Source organism: Cydia pomonella, chromosome 4 (genome assembly GCF_033807575.1).
Source record: "Cydia pomonella isolate Wapato2018A chromosome 4, ilCydPomo1, whole genome shotgun sequence".
Taxonomy (NCBI): domain Eukaryota; kingdom Metazoa; phylum Arthropoda; class Insecta; order Lepidoptera; family Tortricidae; genus Cydia; species Cydia pomonella.
Genome location: NC_084706.1, coordinates 942483 through 967607, shown reverse-complemented (window position 1 = coordinate 967607; position 25125 = coordinate 942483). Strand labels below are relative to the sequence as shown.

At 41.7% G+C, this 25125-nt stretch overlaps 2 protein-coding genes across 4 annotated transcripts in view; both read right to left on the bottom strand.

Annotated features, from left to right (window-relative positions):
- Positions 1–5938, bottom strand: part of LOC133516797 (serine-rich adhesin for platelets-like) — a 28958-nt gene extending 23020 nt beyond the window's left edge. The window contains exons 1-4 of one of the 2 annotated variants that reach the window (XM_061849751.1): positions 5614–5938; positions 4317–5342; positions 1836–2597; positions 513–670 (exon numbers count right to left, since the gene is read on the bottom strand). In XM_061849751.1, the coding sequence (XP_061705735.1) occupies positions 513–670; positions 1836–2597; positions 4317–5178 (1782 nt within the window). In that variant the 5' untranslated portion in view covers positions 5179–5342; positions 5614–5938. Of the gene's footprint in view, positions 1–512; positions 671–1835; positions 5343–5613 lie in introns of both variants that reach the window. The other variant, XM_061849750.1, reaches the window with a different exon arrangement.
- Positions 5939–13421: 7483 nt separating this feature from the next.
- The window catches only part of LOC133516799 (DENN domain-containing protein 5B), a 63883-nt gene continuing 52179 nt past the window's right edge, over positions 13422–25125 (bottom strand). The window contains exons 22-23 of one of the 2 annotated variants that reach the window (XM_061849772.1): positions 24838–25051; positions 13422–18667 (exon numbers count right to left, since the gene is read on the bottom strand). In XM_061849772.1, the coding sequence (XP_061705756.1) occupies positions 18490–18667; positions 24838–25051 (392 nt within the window). In that variant the 3' untranslated portion in view covers positions 13422–18489. Of the gene's footprint in view, positions 18668–23373; positions 25052–25125 lie in introns of both variants that reach the window. The other variant, XR_009799286.1, reaches the window with a different exon arrangement.

The window sequence follows — 25125 nt, the reverse complement described above, 5'->3', positions numbered from 1 at the left end:
CCTCCTAGCCTGGTCGGTAGTGACGCTACGAAGCAAAAGGTCCCGGGTTCGAATCCTGGTAAGGGCATTTATTTGTGTTTATCACATATAATTTTTCCCCGAGTTATGGATGTTTCTACGTGTTTAAGTATTTATCTATGTCTAGTATATACAGGATGAAAATTTAACCACCGTTCATACTCTACGACTTAAGACTTTATAGGCCATACTGCCGAAATCGCGAAAAAAATTTGGCTCTTTCATACATTCCGGCTGATGTGATGCCGCTCATTTCTATGGGATAGCCAAATTTTTATTCGCGATTTCGGCAGTGGTCCCGTAGTAAAAGTTGTCCAGTATGACCTATAAAGTTACTACGCAGAGTATGAACGGTGGTTAAAATTTCGCCCTGTATATCGTCGTCCAGTACACACAACATAAGCCATATAGAGCTCACTTCGGGAGTAGGTCGATTAGCGTAAGACTGTCCCATTTTATACTATACGACTTAAAACAAAGTGAAAAAATCGTACCTGATAAGGCATTTCCTCAATCTGGCCTGGCCTGGAGTCGTCAACCTGTCCGGTGCTGAGCTGCTGATGGGATTTAATGTGATGCAATTTCCTGTTCGCATTACTCTCGTTGTCCGCCGCCCCGTAACTCCCATAGCCCAAATTTGTGCTGTGTGCCACTAAAATATCAAGTTAAATTTCATTAGTCGATTTCAAATACTAGGTGAAAATATTAAATAATATTTTATGTAATATCATTATCATTACCTTTTATGGTGCATTAAACGAACTTCGAAATTTAATTTAATTTGTCACGCAATAATGAAATATGCGGTCAATAATTAAAATGTATGTATCCAATCCGAGTTGCATTTTTGTATAAAAGTATGTACTAAAGGAGGGAGGGTAAGGACATGGATTGCCATAGATGAACAGTGTCATCATAGTGGTAACATGTACATCGCAAGGCTAGTTCACAATCATGGCTTAGCAAAGTATTTATAAATGAATTGATAGCTAGAGTTATCCTACTTTACAATAGTAATGTACATGTTATCCCTATTCGGCGAAGAGAGGGGTGCTACCAGGAATAATTAGACACTAAAATTATTTACACATCATAGTATTATACTCATGTTTATTTTATGTTTTCTTCTATTATACAAAAGTATTTACATAATAATTGAGAATTGTGCATAAACAAATAACAATTAAATAGAAATACAAAAACTTAGTTCAGGACATGGCCTTCTAATACATTATCTGCACTTATTAATAGCTGTCATCTATTATGCAATTCATTTCATTCTTATAATAAAATCACTTTCGGCTAACAGCAAAGAATATGCATACACTATTTGTAAGTACCAACTAAAGTCAAATACTTTAAAATACAATACATTGTTTATTATTATAATATATACAACAGACACCCACTGGTATTAATTCCATAAAAAAATATACGATGATTTTGGAATTATTAATGGTAGCACCCCTTCAGTAGCGAGTATGACAAGAGTCACAAATTCTACAATTTACAATAAAATGGCACTAATAATGTGTCATTAATAACAATTCGAGTGAAATCTTGTTACAGACTAACCCTAAAAATATCGACCTCTACTAAGATACACGCAATCACAATATAGAAAATATTTACAATTTTAATAATCATAGATTTCATCTAATAAAAATTTATAGTACGTATCACAGTTAAAATGTAACAAGTTTTCACGACATCCCGCCATATCGGCAGTTAGCTTGCTCCTGTCATACAAGCTTCAGGGCTAGCTCTTCACCATCGCGCTCTACTTCTCAAGTGGAAATCTAATAAATTGAACGCACCTTCGTCGGGCTGGTGCTGGTAATAGTATTGCTGGTGCGGCGCGGCCTGCAGCGCGGCCCCGGGCGGCGGCGCCGGGGCCCGCGGCTTCTTGGGCGCGGCCGGCTGCGGCGCCACCACCGCCGCCGGCGGCTTGCTCGGCGCGCGCCCCTTCTTGCCCTTGTCGCTCAGCGGCGTGCTGGGCACGTTCAGCACCGGCTTGCTCGACCGGCGAGCCTCCTCCTCCGCGTCGTAGCTGCTCTCTTCGCTACCGTCATATTTACGTTTTCTGTCCTTATTGATATAATATCGAGGATCGTCTAATTCGATCCCTTTCGCTTGTGAGCCGAGGAGATTCGATGACGCGCCTTGTAACTGATTGGCACCCATCAGGCCCGCCGAGCTCATACTCGGCGCAGTCATTGCGGGGTTACTTAGGGACATTGCCGAATTTATTACATTGGCTCCCATTGCGCCGTTGGAACTCTGAGCGGGATTTCCATCACATTTGACATGGTCATTATGAGGATAAATTTTATTATTCGTATTATTTGTAGTAGTTCGCGACCAAGTAGACTTTCTGGCGCCTCTGCCGGCCGGCGGCGGAGAGGTGTCACGCTCTCCTTGTAAAAATTTCAAATAAGAAGCCATGAAACCAGATCCTGGGCCCGTGACTGGCACATTGAATTTTTTTTCCATTATTTTTGAAGTAGCGTCTTGTGAAGTGCTGTTTAGATTCTGCTGCTGAGAAGAGGGTGCTACCGAAGATGTATTTCCCCGTTGTTCTGCAAGGAAACCAAGTTCTTCTTCTATATTAGGCACTACCACCTTAGGCTGTTCCTCTTCACGAGTTTCGGGAGTTGAAAAAGATGACGAGGAAGCCGAAGGTGGAGTCTCACTAAATGACGACAACGGTGTTAACTCCACAGATGACTGGAAGTCGGGATGCGGACCTAAGTGGAAAGGAGGGAAATAGGTAAGTGCATGCCCATGCTGCATGGCAAGTGCTTGGTGTTGGTTAAAATTGGTGGCATGAAGAGTTGCTTGGGAGCCAAATGCGGAGGTGCCGGGAAACATTTTCGGTGGAGGTGGTGGTAGGTTCCATCTTTCAAAGTCAAAGTAGGTACCATTCTGTTGCTGATTACTTGTAGAACTGTGTGCAGGGGGAGGGATCCTATTAGCTAGATAATCTGCCATTACCGCGTTTGAGATATCATTCATATTATGAGTGACCGTTTTTTCAGTACTTTTTCTACGAGGTGTCACTTTTGTTGGAGCACTAACTGGCGTTTGACTCTTACTGGATTTGATCTCTTGTAATTGACAACTTTGCTGTAAAGTTTGTAAATTTTTCACTATACTCATGGGGTCACCACGACAGCTAGATAAATCTTGTAATGCTACATTAGTGCCATCAAAATAACCGTGTTGTTTTTCAGCTAAATTTAACGTCCTATGTGACGTTGATTGAGATACCGATTCTTCATTATGAGTATTATTACTTTCAGATAATCCATTATTGCTATAATTATTACTGTTACTACTACTAGAATACTTTCTGGACGCCTGACGGTCGCCATCCCAACAGGTTTGTCCTGGCGTTGAACTTTGATTGGATGTCCGTTCATAGCGATTCTCTGAATACGTTTTACTTTGCTCAATACCTAATGCTCTAGTTATAACTGAAGGATACGCTACCTGACTATTTTGAGATGAAGGCCTAGAAACCGACGCATCTAGTGGGGAACGAGGCGCCGTACTATTGACCTTACTGTAATGATCACCATGCTGTTGAGGCGAGTTAGTGGAGTTCATAGGACTATGGTACATAGGGTACGCCGGACTAGATCCGTGACCTAAGGGAGAAGTTTGAGCAGGCGCTTGCAGAGGACTGGGTCTTCTGGGTGCAGCCCCACTACAATCTGGCCCATTTTGCGAACTACTACTGGAATATCCCGTGTCTGTACTAGAACTACTTTTAGCTCGGACATGATAATCAGATTCAACATTATTTCCACTTTGATAATGCCTAAAGCTTGAATTATGAGTTGAGGAATATTGAGAATTACCAATTCTATTTGATTTTGAAGAGGTAGTACCACTACTAGTACTATAATTGAGTCTGCCTGGAGCATCCATAATAGAGTAACTTATAGGAGATGATTGGGGCTGAAGCTTATCACTAGATTCACAACTTTTCCTTTGTTCACTACTTAACTCAGGGTATATTTTACTTTGTGCTTTAGTCTGTACTTGTGGCGCTTTAGTCGTGGGAGACACAAAACTGCTGGCACTACCGGACGACTGCCTTGGAGATTTTTCACTACTAGAATTCTTAGGTGATTGTGAGTTGTAAACAGAAGAAGAGGTTCTGGAAGTGGAGCTGGAAGAGGAACGGAAATCCTTACTAGGAGAGGACAAGGAGGAGGTCACTGTTGGAGTTGACACAATACATGACTGTTGTGAATGGGTAGTAGAACTTGCAGAACCTGAATAAGACTTACTTCCAGCATAGTCCTGCTGTGACGAAAGTTGTCCACTCTTTGCACTGCTCGAACTATATGCGCTATCAGTCTGACTTCCAAATGTTGAAGGCGATTGAAAAAATGTTGATGAAGATGTCGAAGAAGCTGGTTGCTTAGATGCACTCGCCGGGGAACCTGACCTATTGCTTTGTTTACCAGCACTGGAAATCTGAGAGTTAAGGTGGTTATTGAGGGTTTGGGCTGCAGCAAAATGTGCATTAAAATTATCATAAGTTGCAGATGCCTTTGTTGTGGCTGGACTTGGTGATGAGGGCACTACACTCTCATGGGGTAGTATTCCAAACGGGCTTGGTAGTTGGTTGTTCCCTTGCCAACTTAGTCCACCAGCTCCACCTGGTGTTGTTGATTGATCAAAGAAGGAAGCTGTCCCTTGTGCTGCTAATGTCTGATGAGAATAGTTTTCTCTTAAAGAGGAAAGTTCAGATTCAACTGAAGACTGCTTTGATGCAACTGCTGCCTGAGCTTGAGCAATCACTTGCCGGTGTTGAGCTTGAAGTGAAGAACTATAGTGTGCAGGTTTCGGGTTGGCATGATGAAATAGTGGTGAAAACACTGCATCATAGCCTACAGCAGGGGGGGAAAGAAATCCTCCAGGGTTGAAGGGTGAGGCAGTCGAAGAACCTAGTTGCCCTGCTAAAGAGGCTGTTGTGTGCGCTGCTTGTAATAACAATTGGCTGGTCGTAGAGGGTACTGACTGGCCACTTAGGCCTGAACCACCACTTGTGAGGTGGTGATGAAAGTCCCCACTCGCAGCACCAGCCTGAACCCCTGCTAATCGATTGTACGAAGCATATGCTGACCATGGTCCTACTGGATCCATTACCACCTCCGTGATGTTATGTTAAGTGTCAATGTATGTAATATGTCAGTAGAAGTCCACACTTTCATCCATAGTTTGTAGCACACGTCAATGTATTCTTACAAACACTAATTTGCAGTACTTGATGTCATGATGTCAATTTAATCTTCACATAAACAAAACCCCTGAAAAGAAAAAAAAAACATTCGTGCATTCAAACAATATTACAAAATATGAAAGCATCTACGGCTCCTATTGAAATAAGTAGCTTAATCTTGTTACTTTTTAGACAATCATGGTAAATCCGCTAAATAGAAAAACCAATATCATTAGCATCAAGTTGTGAAATAAAAATAATCCGCCGCTACGCCGCGGAAGCGTCAATATGTTCGAACAATAGACAAGAGGTTTTACAAATGGGCATGAATGAGTGTGAATATGTGTTAAGAAACATACCATCGCCTTAGTTTTCTGCAATCATTTATCAATGTGCTTTCAGAGGACGCTCACACAACAGATAACATCATAAATATGGCCTCGAGTGCTCGTTGCGACGGGTTTTGGTCTATTGTGTAGAATCACTTGGATTTTTCAATGCTTACAAATGTTCACTTAGCAAATTCCACTTTGTATCTATTCATCCTCCTTATTTATAACAATAACAACGTTTCAGATTACCAATTACTTTATTTACAACTAGAAATAAGACAACGTTTCGCCTTTCACATTAATCGCCGCCATTTTACTTGTGAACGAACGTCGAACAACCGCACAACAAGCTAGGCAGCGCCATCTACAAAATAACCTCAAGATGGAACAAAAGTTTTTACTTGTTTTAATATTTATTATATTAAATAATCATAGAATATGAGCATTAATACATAAACAGGAATATTGTATATTCACAGCTCAGCTTGTTAGTTTGTATAATTATTTATAACAATTAAAAGACAACTTTGAATTGCAAATCAATATTTTTAAATAACAATTATATTGGCGCCACTTCCGTTTGTTTCTGCGTTTAGATTTTGCATGTAGGAAAATAATAATAATCAATAGGTGAATACATGATAGGATAGGAGCTTACATGTGGCCATTTTATAAAAGCCTATAAAGAGCTTGTTACACGTGAGCGTCAACCGTAATAGTATTTTATGCAACCATTGTATAAAAAGTTGTATGCTCGTGGCGTATTCCTTTACAATGTAACTCACGCCACTCGACTTTTTTGACCTACTTATACAACGTTACAATACTTTCCCTACATTGACGCTTACGATATATTTGGCCACTTTGGCGATTAATGTGCCCTAGTCCTGTCAGCATATCTGTCTCTCTCTTTCTTATAGCTGTGTTCTTGACAGACGTTACGGCGGACCACCTTTCTCACGATCGACCATGGTGGCGGTCCGGTACGTCTACAGCTTTTAGAACGACTAAATTAAGTAAGATTTTGTGAAACGTTTTACAGGGGAGAAAAAACTATATACATCCCTTTTAAGGGGTCATAATAGTAGCACAGCGAAAAGACAGTTAGATTATCTCTGACTATGCACGAATGAGAAAAGATCCAGGCCAAACTATAGATTCCATGTTATCTTAATACCCCACATACATATAACTCATGGTCACCCTAATTAGAAAGAGATGCAACGGCCCACTTTGACTTCTCATGTGGACACACTTGGCCAATGTACTCTATCCGGATTATTTTCTAGGTCCGTGCGGGTAACTGAAATACACGGATCGGACCCGCGTGTACGAGGGCTCAGGACCGTTTTGTTCACAATCCTTTTTCGTCACCTACTTAGCTTGTCATTATTGTCATATGGTCCACTGTACTGTGTCGTCAACTTCCTATGTGGTCCACAGTGCTGGTATTGTTGGAGGTGAAATCCACAGGCCATAAAAACTTTTCAGCTGGGAAAAAGCTATCCATATGTAAATGAAAAGTGCAGAAGGTGTCTTATAGAAGACGCGGCAGTCAGGATAATGGGTGGTACAGTCAGCGTCAAATACTTCGTAGCAGTCAAAGTAGCCAAATAGTTCGGTACACCATATATTTAGTATGGTGTACCGAACTATTTGGCCACTTTGACTGCTACGAAGTATTTGACGCTGACTGTACAATAATGTTGACGAGCTGGCACTCTGGTAAAAATAGGAATGTAGACGACCTGGGACTGTAGTAAAATAGTAATGTGGACGAGTTAGGAAGGTGAAGATTTAGGAATAGTATTGCAATTTCCACATTTTACGAATTGCACTTTTTGCGACCTGCATATTTTACGATTTCTACATTTTGCGACGTGCACATTTTATGATATGCACATTTTGCGACCTGCTCGTTTTACGATCTGCACCTTCTGCGATTTGCATTAGTGCATATTTTGCGACTTGCACATTCAGCTATGCATCCGAACTACGGAAGGTGGAGGTAAGGAATGGAATCTCCATATACCAAAAAGTGACATCAAAAAACCTTAAATAGGTGGCGCTACAATACCTAGAATACTTGAAAAAAAAATCAAATAATAGACACATAAACAGCGCACTTCACTCCGTCAATAACGCCTAAGTTCAGCTACTCTGGAGAGATTTGGAACTATTATTTATATCTGACAGCTGGCTGACTTTTGCATCAGTTCTACCATAAGAGATTTCACTCCTTTTAATTTCACACTCCATACTAACGAGTTTGTTACAGGGCTATAACCGCGAAAATCGAAGTTCGTCAATTGCGGGCATTTTTCTCTGTCACTCTAATTATATGTTAGTGAGAGTAAAAAAGAAAGATCCCCGCAATTTGCGAATTTCGGTTTTCGCAGTAGGCCCCCAGTTGTCATAAGTTTCATCTGTGACTAGCTACGCAGCTACGCTTATTTTTTAGCTTATTTCAGCTTTCTATGAGGAATTCTCAGGAAATGCTGGAGGTGTTGATTGCTTGGCATCCACTAAACTTGTTAAGTAAATAGAGTCAAACCAAGCTAAGTTGGCAGCGATTTTGATAGCCCTGGGCCCCTGGTCAGACGACAGTTTGACGTTTAAATGATACTGGCACCGTCTGGGATATCAAAATCGTTGCCAAATTAGCTTGCTTTGTAGGTAGAGTGATATTCTTTTTAGGGTTCCGTAGCCAAATGGCATAAAACGGAACCCTTATAGTTTCGCCATGTCCGTCTGTCTGTCCGAGGCTTTGCTCCGTGGTCGTTAGTGCTATAAAGCTGAAATTTGGCATGGATATATAAATCAATAAAGCCGACAAAGTCGTACAATAAAATCTAAAAATATTTTTTTTTAGGGTACCTCCCCTACACGTAAAGTGGGGGTAAAATTTTTTTTTCGCTTCAACCCTAGAGTGTGGGGTATCGTTGGTAGGTCTTTCAAAACCAATAGGGGTGTTTAAGAAACATTTTTTGATAAAGTGAATATATTCGGAGATAATCGCTCCGAAAGAAAAAAAAAAATGTGTCCCCCCCCCCTCTAACTTTTGAACCATAGGTCCAAAAAATATGAAAAAAATCGTGGAAGTAGAGCTTAAGAAAGACATTAAATGAAAACTATAGCGGACATGATCAGTTTAGCTGTTTTTGAGTTATCGCAAAAAGTTTTCCCTTTATAGTAAAAAGACTTACTTTAATTAGGTACTGATTATGCAAATTTGCCTATTTGTTTAACTCGGGTGAAAGGTACCGTTTCATCCCTTGGTTAACAATTTACTATACTTTAAGCTCCAGTTTAGCTTATTGTGACGGAAGAGTAACTACGGAACCCTACACTGAGCGTGGCCCGACATGCTCTTGGCCGGTTATTTTATAATATAGGAGGCAAACGTATATCGCCCATGTTGTTGCCAACACCAGGTGTTATTATAAGGCCTTTGGCACATGGAAATTCAGAATTGGAAAGAGTCAAAACATATTGTGAGGCACTTTTTTGTGAAATTATTTTAAGAGTAGGTACATACAACCATGCATGTAACTTCTATACTATAGGTAATATACTTATAACTCATAAAAGAGATGCACCCCAAACCCCAAATTACTCTTCCTGAATTCTGCATATCACTTTAGTTCAAAGGAGTAGGTAGAAATAAAAAAAGGATTATTTGACCAATTATGTTTGTTTTATTGGACATTCTGCTATTTCTAAGTCTAAACATATCGTAAAAAGAGTACATATATTTTCACAAATATTTGGTGCCAGCTTTACTTCATTCAAGGAAGACATGGAAAACTAAACAAATTAAGTTTATAAATTATTACAGCGACACGCTGTTGTTACATTTTTTTTTTTAATTTATTTGATACACTACAGTGAACTGCATCAGGAACGTCATATTTATGTCCTCAATAACAGAGTACATACGATATGATTTACATCAGAGAATAGTAATATAGTAAAGAGCTTTAATGCGTAGAATAAAGCGCTCAGAAACTGCCACTTTTTGTATTTGGAACTATAGTAAGCGTAGGTATTAGGTTTAAAATCGGCAAATCATATCTTCCGGCCAAGATTGCGAAATTTCCATGTAGGACAGTGGCGGGCAAAATTACTTCATGGAGGGCCAAAAAATTACTAAATTTTAGAGGACCAGCATCTCTCTTTTCAAACATAGACAGAGAGAATCATACTGTATTTGTGTTACGCTAGTACTAGCACACAAACTAAAAAGGGATGAGTGTTGTTGAGGGGTTTGTCACACTAAACCTTCAAAGTACCGGCGGCGGGCAGGTTAGAATCCTTCCGCGGGCCGTACTTTGCTCACCACTGGTGTAGGAGCTGGTCTACCACCTAATTTATACTGCTGCTGGCAACGAACCGCCAATCAATTTAATCTTGGCCGGAACGGAAGATTGGTTGAGTGTAAAAACGGCTACTACATCTATACCTACGCAAACTAGTTTTCAAATAAGGCAACTGATAATTTTCGAGGAAATATTTCTATGATGATTGTTACTCTTTTTTGAATTACCTCTAGTTCATATAGGTGTGGTGTGGTGTGAATTCAATTTAGCTATTATGAATGATTTCAATTTACATAGTTTTAAGCAACGTAATGAATAAATGTTGCGATATTGTGACATGTTTTTGGCAATAGGACGGCAAATTAAATACCTGCTAGGTACTTAAACTCGAATATATGGTTTCAATATTACATCAGAGTCTTAAATGTAACATTTACCAATTTCAAAACTTTACACACATTAACATACCCATTTTCATGTAAACAAATTCATCGAATTAAATAGGCAAGACATGGTTTTTAATAAGTACTTAGTTACAGTAAAATTATAATATCATTGTTGTTTCACATGTATTACATGATGGATATTTATATACAAACATTCTGTTATTAGTAGGTAATTTGTTTCTTCATCAACGAGTGAAATGGGTTCAATAAAGACATCTCACGCCGCGTACACACCGAACCAACGAAAGCGAACGAAGGGTATTCAGCGTTTTCCTTCTCCTGTTGACCTTCAGAACAATCAGAACATCCGCATACCGACCGAACGAATGCCAACGAAAGATGGTGTTCGATCGTTGGCGCTTGTTCTGGCTCAAATTCGCATCATAATGGGCGACGACGAAATAGTTGACAGTTTGACCTATTTATAATAATGAATCAGCAAACAATTGAATGAAAACGGAATTGTTGGGAAATCTCATATTTTCATAAAAATGAGCGTACGTTCGTTGGCCTTCGGCGAACCGTCAAGAATGAATGCTCGTTGGCGTTGGTTAAGCCGTCTAGACAGTACTAACGGAAATCAGCGAAGTCCCTTCGTTCGCGTTCATTGGCTTGGTGTGTACGCGGCATTAAACAACCAAACTATTCTTATACGGTGACAACTTCTCAGTTCATGTCTCTCATCAAGACGTGGCTTCAATGGCTGCCCGAGGATCAAGTCGACCGAATGACAAATATATGTATCATTTACAGTTGCGAAGGTCGCTCTCCTTAGCCAAGTTTATATTAGCAATCTTTAGAAATAAAATTGATAGTATAAAACTTGTCGAAGTCTGTGTGCGCCTGTTTGTACCTAACCAATACACCCGCGCGCGACGGCACCCGCTGCTGGCGGGGGGGGGGGGGGGGGCGGGGCGCGCACGCGCAAGGGCCGGTCGCGCGCGCTCACGCACTGCTCGACTCCCTGCTCGAGGCGCAGCCACAGTGCGATTTGTTTGTGAGTGCGATGGGGCGAGTGATAATGGAATGCAAGAGGATATTAGAAAGAGAGATGCCTGAGAGTACTATACCGTTATGAATTCCTGTGTCTTAGCTGCTCATGTGTTATTGCTTTATAATGTTAATGCTTTATGTTGTTAATGTATTCCAATTTGTGCCGCTTTGGCATTAGCTGTAAGGTGCAATTTGTTATTTGAAATAAATAAATAATAATAATATAAACTACTTAAATGATGGTCCCTATGAAAATTCCTTCAAGCCTCTTTTGCGTGTGCTTAATTACATTTTATTACTTTAACGTTACCTTTCTACATAAATGTATGTAGAATGCTAAGCATGTGCTAAGCTTCTAAAAAATGTCTAGGTACAAACATTTCACATCACACCTACGCCAGATAAAAACAGAGCTGTCTTAGAGGGACCATCATTTGACGCGAGAGGTATGCCTATAGTAGTCAAAAATATAAGAAATTAACATAAATGAAAACAGTACCTTTTGGTAGGTAGGTTTAATTACTTCCCTGGCAGCTGGTATAACATTTTGGCACGTAGGTGTACGGTTAACTTTGACATTGTCTATAATCTATAACTGAATTTTTTACCATTTTAATTCAAGCATGTTTAGAAAATACTTACTTATACACTTATGATACTCGACTTGTCAATTCAAAACCAACCTCTTAGAGAGCTAGATAATATCTATTTTTTATAATTTTCTATTTTCTCAATGTGCGATCTACCTATTACTGTTTTGGAAGTAACTGTTCAGTAGGGTGAATCAACTTTTTTTCTTGTCACTCGTTGCCATAGTTAATACGTTCTCCTGGGTCACTCTTACAATCGTTTTATTTCAAATCGTTGTATTTCAATTCAACAAACGTGCATTTTTCTGGCAGTGACAAGGTCTACGAGCTCTTTCCATAAAGGGGCCATGTACTTAGCATGTTAGTAGAACATGATACAACATTTATTGTACATTTGTAACTTAAAGTTTACTACTGTTAAATGTCCCTGGCTGACGGGACAAAATAACAACAAGATATATCTAGTTAATCCACCCAATAACTAAACTGAACCCTATCAGTGTTTATTGCCATCGTAATTTTAATCAAAAGTTAGTAAAGTAATTGTAGAATAGCTGGGAAGTGTAAGAAAACACCTTTTTCGAATTTGACAGCTTTTGTAGATGACGCTGTACGGTTCCATACATTATGCGATTAGTCAATCTAGTTACCACAAAACAAACTAAACCGTACAATGCCATCTATTTCAGCTGTCAAACTAGGACATTTTCCTTAGACTTTTACAATTTATGTATGTATGTACTTTATTGTATATAGAAATAAAAACACGAAAAACACAGTTACAGAGTAAATTAAATACAACAAAGGCGAACTTGTCCCTGTATGGTACAATTTATACCTTATAACTCTTTAATAGAAGTGTAAAATGTATTCTACGGCAAGGAATGTAAACCTGAAATACTGTCCATTTCCGTATCAAGTCAAATGCTTCGGCACTGCTGCAAATGGTTACACTTATCTACAGACTCACAGGCCTAGACTTAACAGTGCAACTAAGCTAAACCTCTCCCGTCGCCCGAGTCACTTCATTTTTGTATGGAGTAGTTGTCACGTAAAATGTTTGTAAACATTTTTTGTAAGTATAGCACATAATTACTTTATTTAGACATGTAACATGTAAGTCATAAAAATAGGGCATGATTTTTTTTGTGTCATGGGACCAACATTTGACGCGAGAGGTATAACTACATTCAAGAGTCACACTGCAGAAAAATACGCAATTACGCAGTATTCTACATCGTATCATTCACGATCACGCGTGCCTTGACTCTTATTGTCACGTTATTAAAGGTTAGATTTGACAAATCTGCGCGCCATCGTGGATGACACGAACCATAGAGCGTGAATATTTTGTGCGTCAACAAAATAGCTTTGAAGGGTCATTCTGCTTGAGTAAAAAGTCCTTGGTCTAGATTCAACACCTCCTTAAGTGGCGCCATCTACTTGGGTGCGGGAACGTTTTACATTAGCCAAAAAATAGGTCAAAATTGTAGAAAAAGAAACTATTTTAAAAATTCTAAGCGCATTTGGAGCTTACTACCTATTTTTAATTCATAGTTTGGTAACTATTTTACAATAAAAAGTTGCTGCTTTGAAGAATATTGATAGTCTTTAACATTAACTTGTCTCTAATGATATAAAATAATAGTCTGTCTCAAATGATATAAAATAATATATCTGAGAAAGAAACTAATGAGCATACATCAGCGATAAATGGGACTTAAGACACATTGCTTAACAAACGAGTAAGAAATGTTGACAACTCGAGGACGGCAGACGTAAACAACTATAACATCGACCAAAATATAGCACATATAGTCTGGCAAGCCAATATTCTCAGTATAAAAGCCCGGCTAGTTTGGCAAAATTAGGTGCGAAAGGTTGACTTCCATACAATTTGAATTTCTACTGACAAGTTGGTTTGCCAGACTAATAATAACAATAGACGGATGTACCGGACTGCGATCCGGTCCGCATATTTCTTTCTCCCCCTTACTCATATCTGCGTTCTAATGTATGTACAGTCGAGATCAAATATAAGTTTAATTTTTTTGCCTTATTACATGCTAATAAGGTGCAAAAGTGTAAACATATCGTCGACTGTACGGTGAATCTTCCTCGCGATCGAACAGGCCTCGGACCGTACCAAGGTCGTGGTCCGGTACGCCCGTTTGTTAGTACTTTAACAATGGATGCCGGCTTAGCCGAAACTATAATTGTAAGAGATTATACTAAACTAGTGGCGTGAGTAAAACAATGTCCATTGCAAATTCAATGAATAGGGTAAAATTTTTTTTTTGGTTGAAAATATTGGGTTTCTAGTCTAACATTTTGTCGGCCACCCTAGCCACTGACAGACCACTAACTCAAAGGGTTCGTGAGTTAGAGAAATTATGATCGTCTAAGGTCTGATCGGCAATTTAACTGTGGCATTCCATCAGAGAAGGGTCCTAATGCTTCATGTGCATGTTGATGATGTTCTGACTGCCACAACTGTGTTTAACTTACAGTAAGTTACAATAATTTAACTTTAACTAGACAAATGGCGATATCCAGAAATGTGTGTCAAATCTAACATACCGTTGATAATGGTATGTCCTTATTTCCGTTTGTTAGAAAGAGACACAATTTAACAGAGGTTTTCATAAGCTTGCTTAGTTTTATGAATAAGAGGGTTAGCCTCAAACTAAGCCACCTTCTACTGGAAAACCACTGGGAAACTATCTCACGAACCTTCAAAGTTAAATGGTACGGCTACAAAGGGTTTGTGCACAAATCACGTGAGGTTTATTCGGTTACTTTTTGACTCCTCCCTCCCCCTTGGCACATAACCTCACGTGTATTTTTTGAAGGTTTTTCATTCGACCTAATTTTCTATTTTCGTTATAAATGTGATGATATTTTCGTAAAATAGACTCCCTTATACCCCCCTCCCCCTATCGAACCTCGCGTGATTTATATACAAGCCCAAAAGTATTGCATATTTAATAGATTCTAAATTCTAAACAGATACAAATGTTTACAACGTTTCTCTTACAATACTTTTCTATTTCGAAAGCAACATATATGTACAATCGACTCTAACTAATCCATATAAGTGGATTGTTTTTTTTATCACGTAGCTGCCTATTCTACTTAAATTAGCAGTAGTATAAGGTCACCCTTTTGCTTTGGTTTGTTTGCTGCAAATATGGGACAAAAGGCCAGTCCAGACGAGATGATTGGCGTCAATCTCCAATTTTAGATTTATAGTAATGTTTAGGTGCACTAAATTAAAAAAAATGCCCAAACGCGAATACTAGCGTCACAAATTGGTATTCCTGCGTCCGCATCGTCATTTTATCGGTAATATCGGTCATAATCGGCGGTCGAAATCGGCGAGCCAAATTGGCGTGTGCGTGATCCGACAATTTAATCAGATTGGCGAAAAGTTGTTCCCGTCTGGACTGGCCGTTATAGTTAATATCATAAGAGATTGCTTATAAAGAAGTTTCCATGAAAACCCTGATTTTAAAAATAACTAACACAATAACTTACACACTAACACAATAATCAAAAGGTTCAGAACTAAACAAATTAGAGTACAAGTAATGACACTAGACACTATGGAGGGTTAAATGTTACCTTACAATATAATCTTTTGAAATATTGAAACTTACTTATTGTAGTGCCTTCCATAATATGAAGAAACTATAATTTTTATTTTGTATTAAGGTCAATGTAGTAAAGACCTTCAACGAGAGAAGAGCGTCTAAAAGCTCTTTCGTCGCTTTCATCTTTTGCGTTTGTATGGGTACAGTCACGTCTGAAAATATCGGTACGAAAAATGTGACAAAAATATGTATGCACTACCTTAATATATGGGCAATAGAGTATACATATTATTGGCACTTTTTTCGTATCGATATTTTTAGACGTGGCCGTACATACTTCACTTCCAGATGGTCGGTGGAGCAGACGGAGTGAGGCTCTTCCTTTCAGATTTATCCGACTGTGAGCGACGTACTTATACAAATACAATAGTTGTTGCTATGTGACGGTCTTATCAGCAATAAGTTTTATATGCCGGTCTTCTCCACATTGGCCTTAATCAATCATCTAATAAATCTAAGCATTTTTACTAGATGCCATAGCATTGTAGTTAACACCAATTTGTAATTAATTTATTAATTATCCACTTCGAGTATTAACATATAGTTACTAGGTATAAGATGACATATCTGTCAAAATAAGGTAAATAAACCCTCGTTAGATAACATGCAGATTCGTAAACCAGATCTAAAACACTTTTGAGACACATTTATTTTACCCTTCAATTGGCAAAAATCTTGGATGGTAGTGAGTTCAAGCCTCCTCGGCCCTCCGTGGCCCGGTAGGTTCGAGTTCTTCTCTCACTCTCACTGAGCGTAAGCGTGAGCGAGATGGATGTGCGTGCTCGGGACCGCGGATATCATGTTTATTTTTCATGGTTTAACAAAAAAAAGTAATAGATGAGTTTCCTTAAAAATAAAATTGCACATTTTTAGAAGCAATTTCCCAATTTTTAGGTCTTGTGCATAAATTGTATACTATTTCTAAAGTGCGTTTCAGACCTGTTAGTGATTTTTTTTCTATCGAGCGAAAGTCAAAAAATCAGCATTAGAATCGATGAAGTCACTAGAGAAAAGTCTCATCTCAAGATTGCTAATTTTATTTTTGACAACCTTATAGTGATAAAAAAAAGCGGTACGTGTTTTCAAAAACTTCACTCTCGGAACCTACCCCGCCTGCCCTTTCTAATTAATACAGTTAGACAAAGACGGGTAGTGTATCTCGCGCACCTCCTGCTAAGCCAAATACTGTTCTAGAAAAAAAAAGACGGTCAAAAGTAATAACGTGCCTTCTGTTCCCCGTTGCCAATTTAAGGGTTAAATGCATGTGAACGCACAACAATATTACATTACAGTACACTAGTACAGTAAGGAACTAACACCTCATTCAATAAGTATTATAATTATGCACAATTCAGTCCACATGTCGATTCTTCGTGCGAGATGCGTAGGCTTCGTGAGAACGCCTCAGCTACATACCTTAATCTAAACTTCACTCATGTCCAGAATTATATAGGTAGGTACAGTAATCTGACTGCAGTTGAACAAAATATATGGTTCAAGCATATTTTTACATTTTGCAAGTGCAAGAGCGAGTGTGTTGAAAAACTTCGTATGAAACACGCGTGCTTTGGTAAATACACACATCGGCTTTCTTATTGCACAATATCGCCTTTTGTTACGTAGTGAAAGTTGAAAATGCGACGCGGTAATCTTAGTAGCACACGTCAGGAAACGTTAGTTCACTCTAATTCTGGGCACCAGTGTGTGTATAACGCGTTTGAAACACAATAAAATTATAAGTATTATAACATTAGGTCGATAGTCTACATGGGCATAGTGGCACATTTATAACAGAAAAAGCATGAATTACATGTAATGTCAAAATGTTATGTATACATATATCAAAACTCATAAATTGACGAGTTAATATAAAAAAAAAACAATATTAACTTAACTATTATAAGCACCATAAAAAATAATCTTTGGGTTCAACTGGCAAGACATAAGATAATAAAATCACATTTAAACTTAATATGTATAAAATAATATCTAAAAACTAACATAGATTTCGTAGTGTCCTGTCCTGAGTATTTTGTGTGATTAATTACTTAATAGCTTATGTGATTATATAAGGCGGGCAAAAAATATGTGCATTTCCGTTGCCAGGAAGGTTTTGGGATTACACTGTGGAACTTTTACTATGGGTCCAACCCAGAAATCGCGAAAGAAATTTACTCTCCCATAGAAAATGGACCAGCTGAAATGTATCAAACAGCCAAGAATTTTTTTAGCGATTTCGGGGTTGGTCCCATAGTAAAAGTTGCTCAGTATAAGCCCAAAACCACATATTTTTGGCCACCTTGTATATATCAATGAACAATGATATAATGTGATACCTACAGCAGTCCGTTAAACTAATATCCGTTAAAAGTCACCCGGCGTGAAATGTCTGGATAATCGCTTATGGTATACACTTAAAAATAATATTTTACAGAAAAATGTTGGATATGTGCGTACCTTAACATATTCTCTACAGTACACGCTAGGTGTGTCCGTTTTGTATTGCAAATCGGGCGCTTGTCACTGAAAGTGTCATTATTGTATTTGATGCGTAGACATATCGTATTCATCTCTTCCCTTCATTTTTAGCGCGTCTGAGATGAATGCTGTATGACATTGTTGAACGTAGACGTGCAAATGAAAGATCACACAAGAAAGTAATAGAGAAATAAAAAGAATTCACATCGAACTGTTATTTTACTAGAATCAACGGAAGCACGCGAGGCACGTCCTGACTTCCGCTATTTTTTATGTGAATTTTAACAAAACAATAATTCAATCTTGCCGCCATTGATAAGGGACATTAATTATCAGTCCAGCACTTCTAAAGTATTTAATATCGTTTCTGTTTTAAGACATACATATAAATCTAGTATAAATAACCACGAGTGTCCCAGCGCGCTTAAATACCTTGCGTGAGCGAATTCTCCAGCACGATGTCGAACTCGTCGAGCGGCTCGAGGATCTGGCGCAGGAAGGTGAGCAGGCCGCGCCGGCGCAGGAAGCTCTGCTCCTCGTACATCTCGCCCGTCGCGCGCGTCAGCGACATGGGCACCAGCATCCTGTGCAGCCAGTGCTCCCTGCGGCAGGGAACCATTATACGGGGATCACCGATCAGTTGCTTCAGGGGTCCGGGTTTTAAAATAAAGTGACCGTCGTGGTCCGCTTCTATTTGAGTTTATTACATAAGCGAAAAATCAAATAGGTCTCCATGTGATGACCCCTGTAGAGCCTCGCTAATCCGTCGATCGATGTAATCCGGACGGAAATAAAACGACTTTAATAGTCACCAAATTGCTTGTTGAGCATTCATGCCTTCGAAATGAAATGCGAAAATTTAAACAGAAGAGTATACTTTTGCTGCTAGTAATATATATACTTACTTTCATCGAGATATAATATATTATTACATAAACCATTAGTTTATTTGCTAAGCATCTAAGTCTTAGATAAGGTAAAGTCTTAGAAAAGGGTAAGATATTATATCGCTTAGATTCTAAGTGATTTTTATAAAATATACATTTCGCAGATAATAATCCGTCAACGGCCGGTTTTTTGCCCGTCAAGATTAGCGAAGTCCTACTATAATAGAATATGCCGCCCCACATAGAACGAGCCGCGGCGCGAAGCAGGTACGCCTACACAATTCATCGCGTGGCGATTCGATTCGTGTGCAACTTATTGAATAATAACATTTTGAAATGGCTAGCAGCTGCCTACATCCTATACGTAATACAAATACAAATACAAATAAATACAAATACTTTATTAATAACGCCAAGTTACATGTCAGGTACATTCTATATCAAATTTAAAATTAATTGAAATATTATTTCATTTTAATATACACATTGAATTATTTCAGTAAAACATTCAAATACTGACTAGAGAGATTAATTATATCATAGGGAGTTCGTAGAACTCGTTTACAGAATAAAATAGATGATTAAGAAGCCACTTGCGTAATCTAGCTTTGAAGACCACCGCAGAAGTTGCATCTTTTTTTATTGTGTCAGGTAGTCTATTATACACAGACGGGCCCGAGATGTATACCGACTTTTCTGATCTGCGTAGTTTGTGGGCGGGAGTGACGAGGAGATGGGCAAGCTTGTTGCTACGCATCGCGCGGGATTCGTTCACACCTCGTTGTCTAAACGCATCGTAGTTTTTATATGTAAAGAGAGCAACTTGGAAGATGTGCTCACAAGGAAGGGGCAAAATATCCAATTCCTTAAACAACTCTCTGCACGACACGTCATCGGGCACGCCCGCAATAGCGCGTATCGCCCGCTTTTGCATCCTGAAGACTCGATCGGCATCGGCAGCCCGCGCCCACAGCTCCACGCCATAGGTGATGAGGCTGTGGACGGTCGCAAAGTAGCACGTTAGTACGACGCTGCGAGACGCGGTACTCGCGAGGCGACGGAGCGCAAAGCATGCGCGGCCAAGCCTAGAGCATATGTCATCGATATGTTGGTCCCAGGTGAGGCCGCTGTCTATTTGGAAGCCTAGTAGTCTAGCCGATTGGACCATCTGCAGGGCTGTTTGTTCAGCAGCGACTGAGTACGTCGGTGGTGCCGCGCCCTTGAGCTGGAATGAGAGGTAACAAGTTTTATCTCTATTTAAGGCTAAGCCGTTCAGCCGAAACCACAACTCAAGTCTCTGGACTACGGAGTTCAACTTGTGTTCCAGTTCTCGTGTGGTCGGCGCAGTCACGATGGCAGCCACGTCGTCGGCATACATATATATCTCCGCGTCGTGTATTGCGGTGGGCAGGTCGTTAAGCAATAAACTGAACAGGGTGTTCGACAGGCACGAGCCCTGTGGCACACCCATCGCATTCGTCATCTCAGATGATGTGATCTTTCCGTTTTCTGCGACAACGACCTGCGAGCGGTGAGACATGAATGATGTTAGCAGGGACAGGACCGGTCCGCGAATACCGTAGAATCTCAGTTTGTCGGCTATAAGCTGGTGGTCTGCGGTGTCAAACGCGCGCGAGAGATCGCAGCATAGCAGCGCTACGTGCTGGCCCGCTTCGCGAGCGGTCAGCACGCGCCACACCACTTCGCGCACCAGGTCGGTGGTGGCGCGCCCGGCCCTATATGCGTATTGTCTCTCAGTCATCACGTCACTCTGTTCTATGAAGGATAGGAGCCTTTTGTTCAGACCTACTTCTAGCACCTTACTGACGGCAGGAACCAGAGATATCGGTCTGTAAGACTTCATATCGGACTTTTTCCCTTTACCTTTGTAAAGAGGCGATATTTTAACCCTTTTTAGAGGCGTAGGGTACGTACCCTCCCTAATGCAGGCATTAAATAGGTAGGCTACAATTGGTGCAATAGGTTGGGCGGCTGATCGAAGTAGGTTAGGTGATATGCCGTAGATGTCTGTGCTGTTTTTTGGGGCTATATGCTTGTTCAGTAGTAATACTATTTCTCCTGGGGAGAACAGTGTTAGCCGCAGTGATGCGTCGACCGCGGGCGCGGCGGCCCGCAGTGCGGCATGCGCGCGCGTCACATTGGCCGGCGGGGCGCCGCACCTGCTGGCGGCTGTCGTGAATTCGATGTTCAGTGCATCAACCAAAGCCTCCTTGGAAACAAAATCCTTCCCGTTGGTGTCCCGCAACAAGTCTGTAAATTCAACCCTAGCGCGGTCTCGACGGCCGAGTTCCGTAGATATTATATTCCACATGCATTTAGCTTTATTCGGATGGTCACGAATAATATCAGAATAGTACTTAGTCCGTTTGTCTTTAAGCATTGCATTATATTTTCTGGAGTAACTTTCGGCAACACTAATAAGATCCGCGTTATCTGGAAATAATGTTTTTATATGTAGAATATCGAATACTAAGTTTTTAAAATTTAAGATATCGCTGTCGATCCAAGTTTTACATTTTTTCATATAGGGTTGTCTTTTTACTGGAAAACATATGTTAAACTTGTCAACTATAATATTTAATAGTGATTTCGCAAGTGTATGACAATCCTTTCCCGACCGCTCCACCACCGCGATCCAATCGATTGATTCGAGGGCAGTTACGAAATTAGTTTTATTTGCGTTAGTAATGGACCGTCGTGTAACAAACTTCGGCAAAGGCGCCGCGGCACGCGCTACTCGCACACGCTGCGCGTCGTGGTCGCTGAGATGCGTCGCGACGCCTGCAACGCTCGCGACGCGCTGCGAGGGGAGATTAGAGTACACATGGTCTAGCAGTGTGGCGGTATCTCCTGCCACCCGCGTCGCGAAATCGACTAACTGATAAAAATTGTGTCTAGACAACGTATCGACTAATTCTTTTTGTGATTTAGTTTTTCTAAGCAGATCTATGTTAATGTCACCCATTATAACTGCGTCCAAACCGTCGTTAGATATTTTTGTGAGTAATTTGTCAAATTGTTTCAAATAAGCCATATCGTCGGTTTGATTCGAGTGATATATTGCAACTATCAAAATATTTTCCGTAACGAGCTGTACGGCACAGACGTCAAATAGTTGATCTATCGATAAATCACAATACTCTTGTTTGTTTACAACCTTGATGCCGGTACGAACGTACTACGAACGTAGATGCAACTTCCACCGTGGGCCACTGTTGTCCTACAAAAATGGGATATTAAGTTAAAATTATTAAGTGTTACAGATACTAATTCATGGCTTTGGAGCCAATGCTCAGACATTATAAGTATATCACAAAATAACTCAGTTGTTAATAGCACTTCTAACTTTTTGGTTTTGTTAGTTAAGCATCTAATGTTCTGGTGACATAAGATCAAGTGGGTTTCGTTATTGGCGGCGGACTTCACGCGGCGCTGCGGCGTCGGCGTCAGCGTCGCGACGCTGGCGGCTGGGCGCGGCTCTCGCGCGCCCGGCGCCGCGCCGAAACCACTCGCTAACTTCGGTACCCAGTGGCCAATTTTCAGCTAACATAAAATATTCGAATAGGCTACACGGTACTGTAATTGAAAAGGATGCGTAATGTTTATGTGCCAGCTGTAATTTATTTGCATGATAAACACCTGGTCGTTTTTTATTCATAAAATGTATAATAGATTCCGGCGTAGTGTCGGGCTTGAAAAAACAAGCATGTAGTTTTCGTACTCGTTCAACGGTCTGTAATGCGTCATCTATACAACCCTTGCCGGTTATAACGGCTCGTTTTGGTGGCGGGGACTTCCGTTTAAGGGATTGCCGTCCCTCATTGACGCTAGTCTTCTGGGGATTTTTTACATTCAACTGCACAGGAGCCATAGGTTTCGTCGGTGGAGGCCTACACAATGGTGTAACTGCCGGCACGGTGGCCCGCTGACTGGTTCGCGGCGCGGAGACGAGCGCTGCATAGCTCGGCGCGGGCGCCTGAGCACCCGTGGTGGGAGTTGCCGCTGTGTGCGTTTTCGCCTCACACGTACGCTGATGACTTGCGCGACTTGTTTCTGTCATTGTAGGTGTGTACGCCGCTGACGTTTCGTCGCTTGCGCTTAGAGCCGGTAATTCGGTGATCATGCTACCTCCGTTGTTAGATTTTGTTTCCAATTTTGCTTCGAACTTATCAATTTTGTCTTCTAGTTTCTTCAGTTCTTTCATCACTAATGTAAACTTTTGTTCCATAGGACTTATATACTTCACTAACAGTTTTTCAAGCGAATCTAGTGTGGATTTCGCCATATTACACTTTAATTTCTATAGCGGGGTGTGTGACAGTGACCGACCGTAACGAGTGCGCGCACGGAATATTTAGAGGTTACGGGTATTTCACTATGCTGCAGCTGTACAAGCTCACCTCAGACTCAGACAGATGAAGAGCTGGAACTGGCCGTCCTTGCCCAGCGTGCGGCCGACGGAGCAGATCTCGTCCATGAGGTGGCAGTAGCAGGTGCCGGTCCTGCAGCTGTACCAGCTCACCTCAGACTCAGACAGATGAAGAGCTGGAACTGGCCGTCCTTGCCCAGCGTGCGGCCGACGGAGCAGATCTCGTCCATGAGGTGGCAGTAGCAGGTGCCGGTCCTGCAGCTGTACCAGCTCACCTCAGACTCAGACAGATGAAGAGCTGGAACTGGCCGTCCTTGCCCAGCGTGCGGCCGACGGAGCAGATCTCGTCCATGAGGTGGCAGTAGCAGGTGCCGGTCCTGCAGCTGTACCAGCTCACCTCAGACTCAGACAGATGAAGAGCTGGAACTGGCCGTCCTTGCCCAGCGTGCGGCCGACGGAGCAGATCTCGTCCATGAGGTGGCAGTAGCAGGTGCCGGTCCTGCAGCTGTACCAGCTCACCTCAGACTCAGACAGATGAAGAGCTGGAACTGGCCGTCCTTGCCCAGCGTGCGGCCGACGGAGCAGATCTCGTCCATGAGGTGGCAGTAGCAGGTGCCGGTCCTGCAGCTGTACCAGCTCACCTCAGACTCAGACAGATGAAGAGCTGGAACTGGCCGTCCTTGCCCAGCGTGCGGCCGACGGAGCAGATCTCGTCCATGAGGTGGCAGTAGCAGGTGCCGGTCCTGCAGCTGTACCAGCTCACCTCAGACTCAGACAGATGAAGAGCTGGAACTGGCCGTCCTTGCCCAGCGTGCGGCCGACGGAGCAGATCTCGTCCATGAGGTGGCAGTAGCAGGTGCCGGTCCTGCAGCTGTACCAGCTCACCTCAGACTCAGACAGATGAAGAGCTGGAACTGGCCGTCCTTGCCCAGCGTGCGGCCGACGGAGCAGATCTCGTCCATGAGGTGGCAGTAGCAGGTGCCGGTCCTGCAGCTGTACCAGCTCACCTCAGACTCAGACAGATGAAGAGCTGGAACTGGCCGTCCTTGCCCAGCGTGCGGCCGACGGAGCAGATCTCGTCCATGAGGTGGCAGTAGCAGGTGCCGGTCCTGCAGCTGTACCAGCTCACCTCAGACTCAGACAGATGAAGAGCTGGAACTGGCCGTCCTTGCCCAGCGTGCGGCCGACGGAGCAGATCTCGTCCATGAGGTGGCAGTAGCAGGTGCCGGTCCTGCAGCTGTACCAGCTCACCTCAGACTCAGACAGATGAAGAGCTGGAACTGGCCGTCCTTGCCCAGCGTGCGGCCGACGGAGCAGATCTCGTCCATGAGGTGGCAGTAGCAGGTGCCGGTCCTGCAGCTGTACCAGCTCACCTCAGACTCAGACAGATGAAGAGCTGGAACTGGCCGTCCTTGCCCAGCGTGCGGCCGACGGAGCAGATCTCGTCCATGAGGTGGCAGTAGCAGGTGCCGGTCCTGCAGCTGTACCAGCTCACCTCAGACTCAGACAGATGAAGAGCTGGAACTGGCCGTCCTTGCCCAGCGTGCGGCCGACGGAGCAGATCTCGTCCATGAGGTGGCAGTAGCAGCGCCAGATGGCGCGGTGCTCCTGGTCCTGGCGACAGTTGTACGCGACTCCGCACTTGCTCGCTTGGGGCTGTGGGCTCGGCTCGTCGCAGAGGCTCATCTTGAACTCGTCCTTCACTTTCGCTGTAGTTTAATACAAAGGATACTTTTAGGCCTTAAGACGATAGTAGACGATCGCTAGGTAAGTACGTACGTAG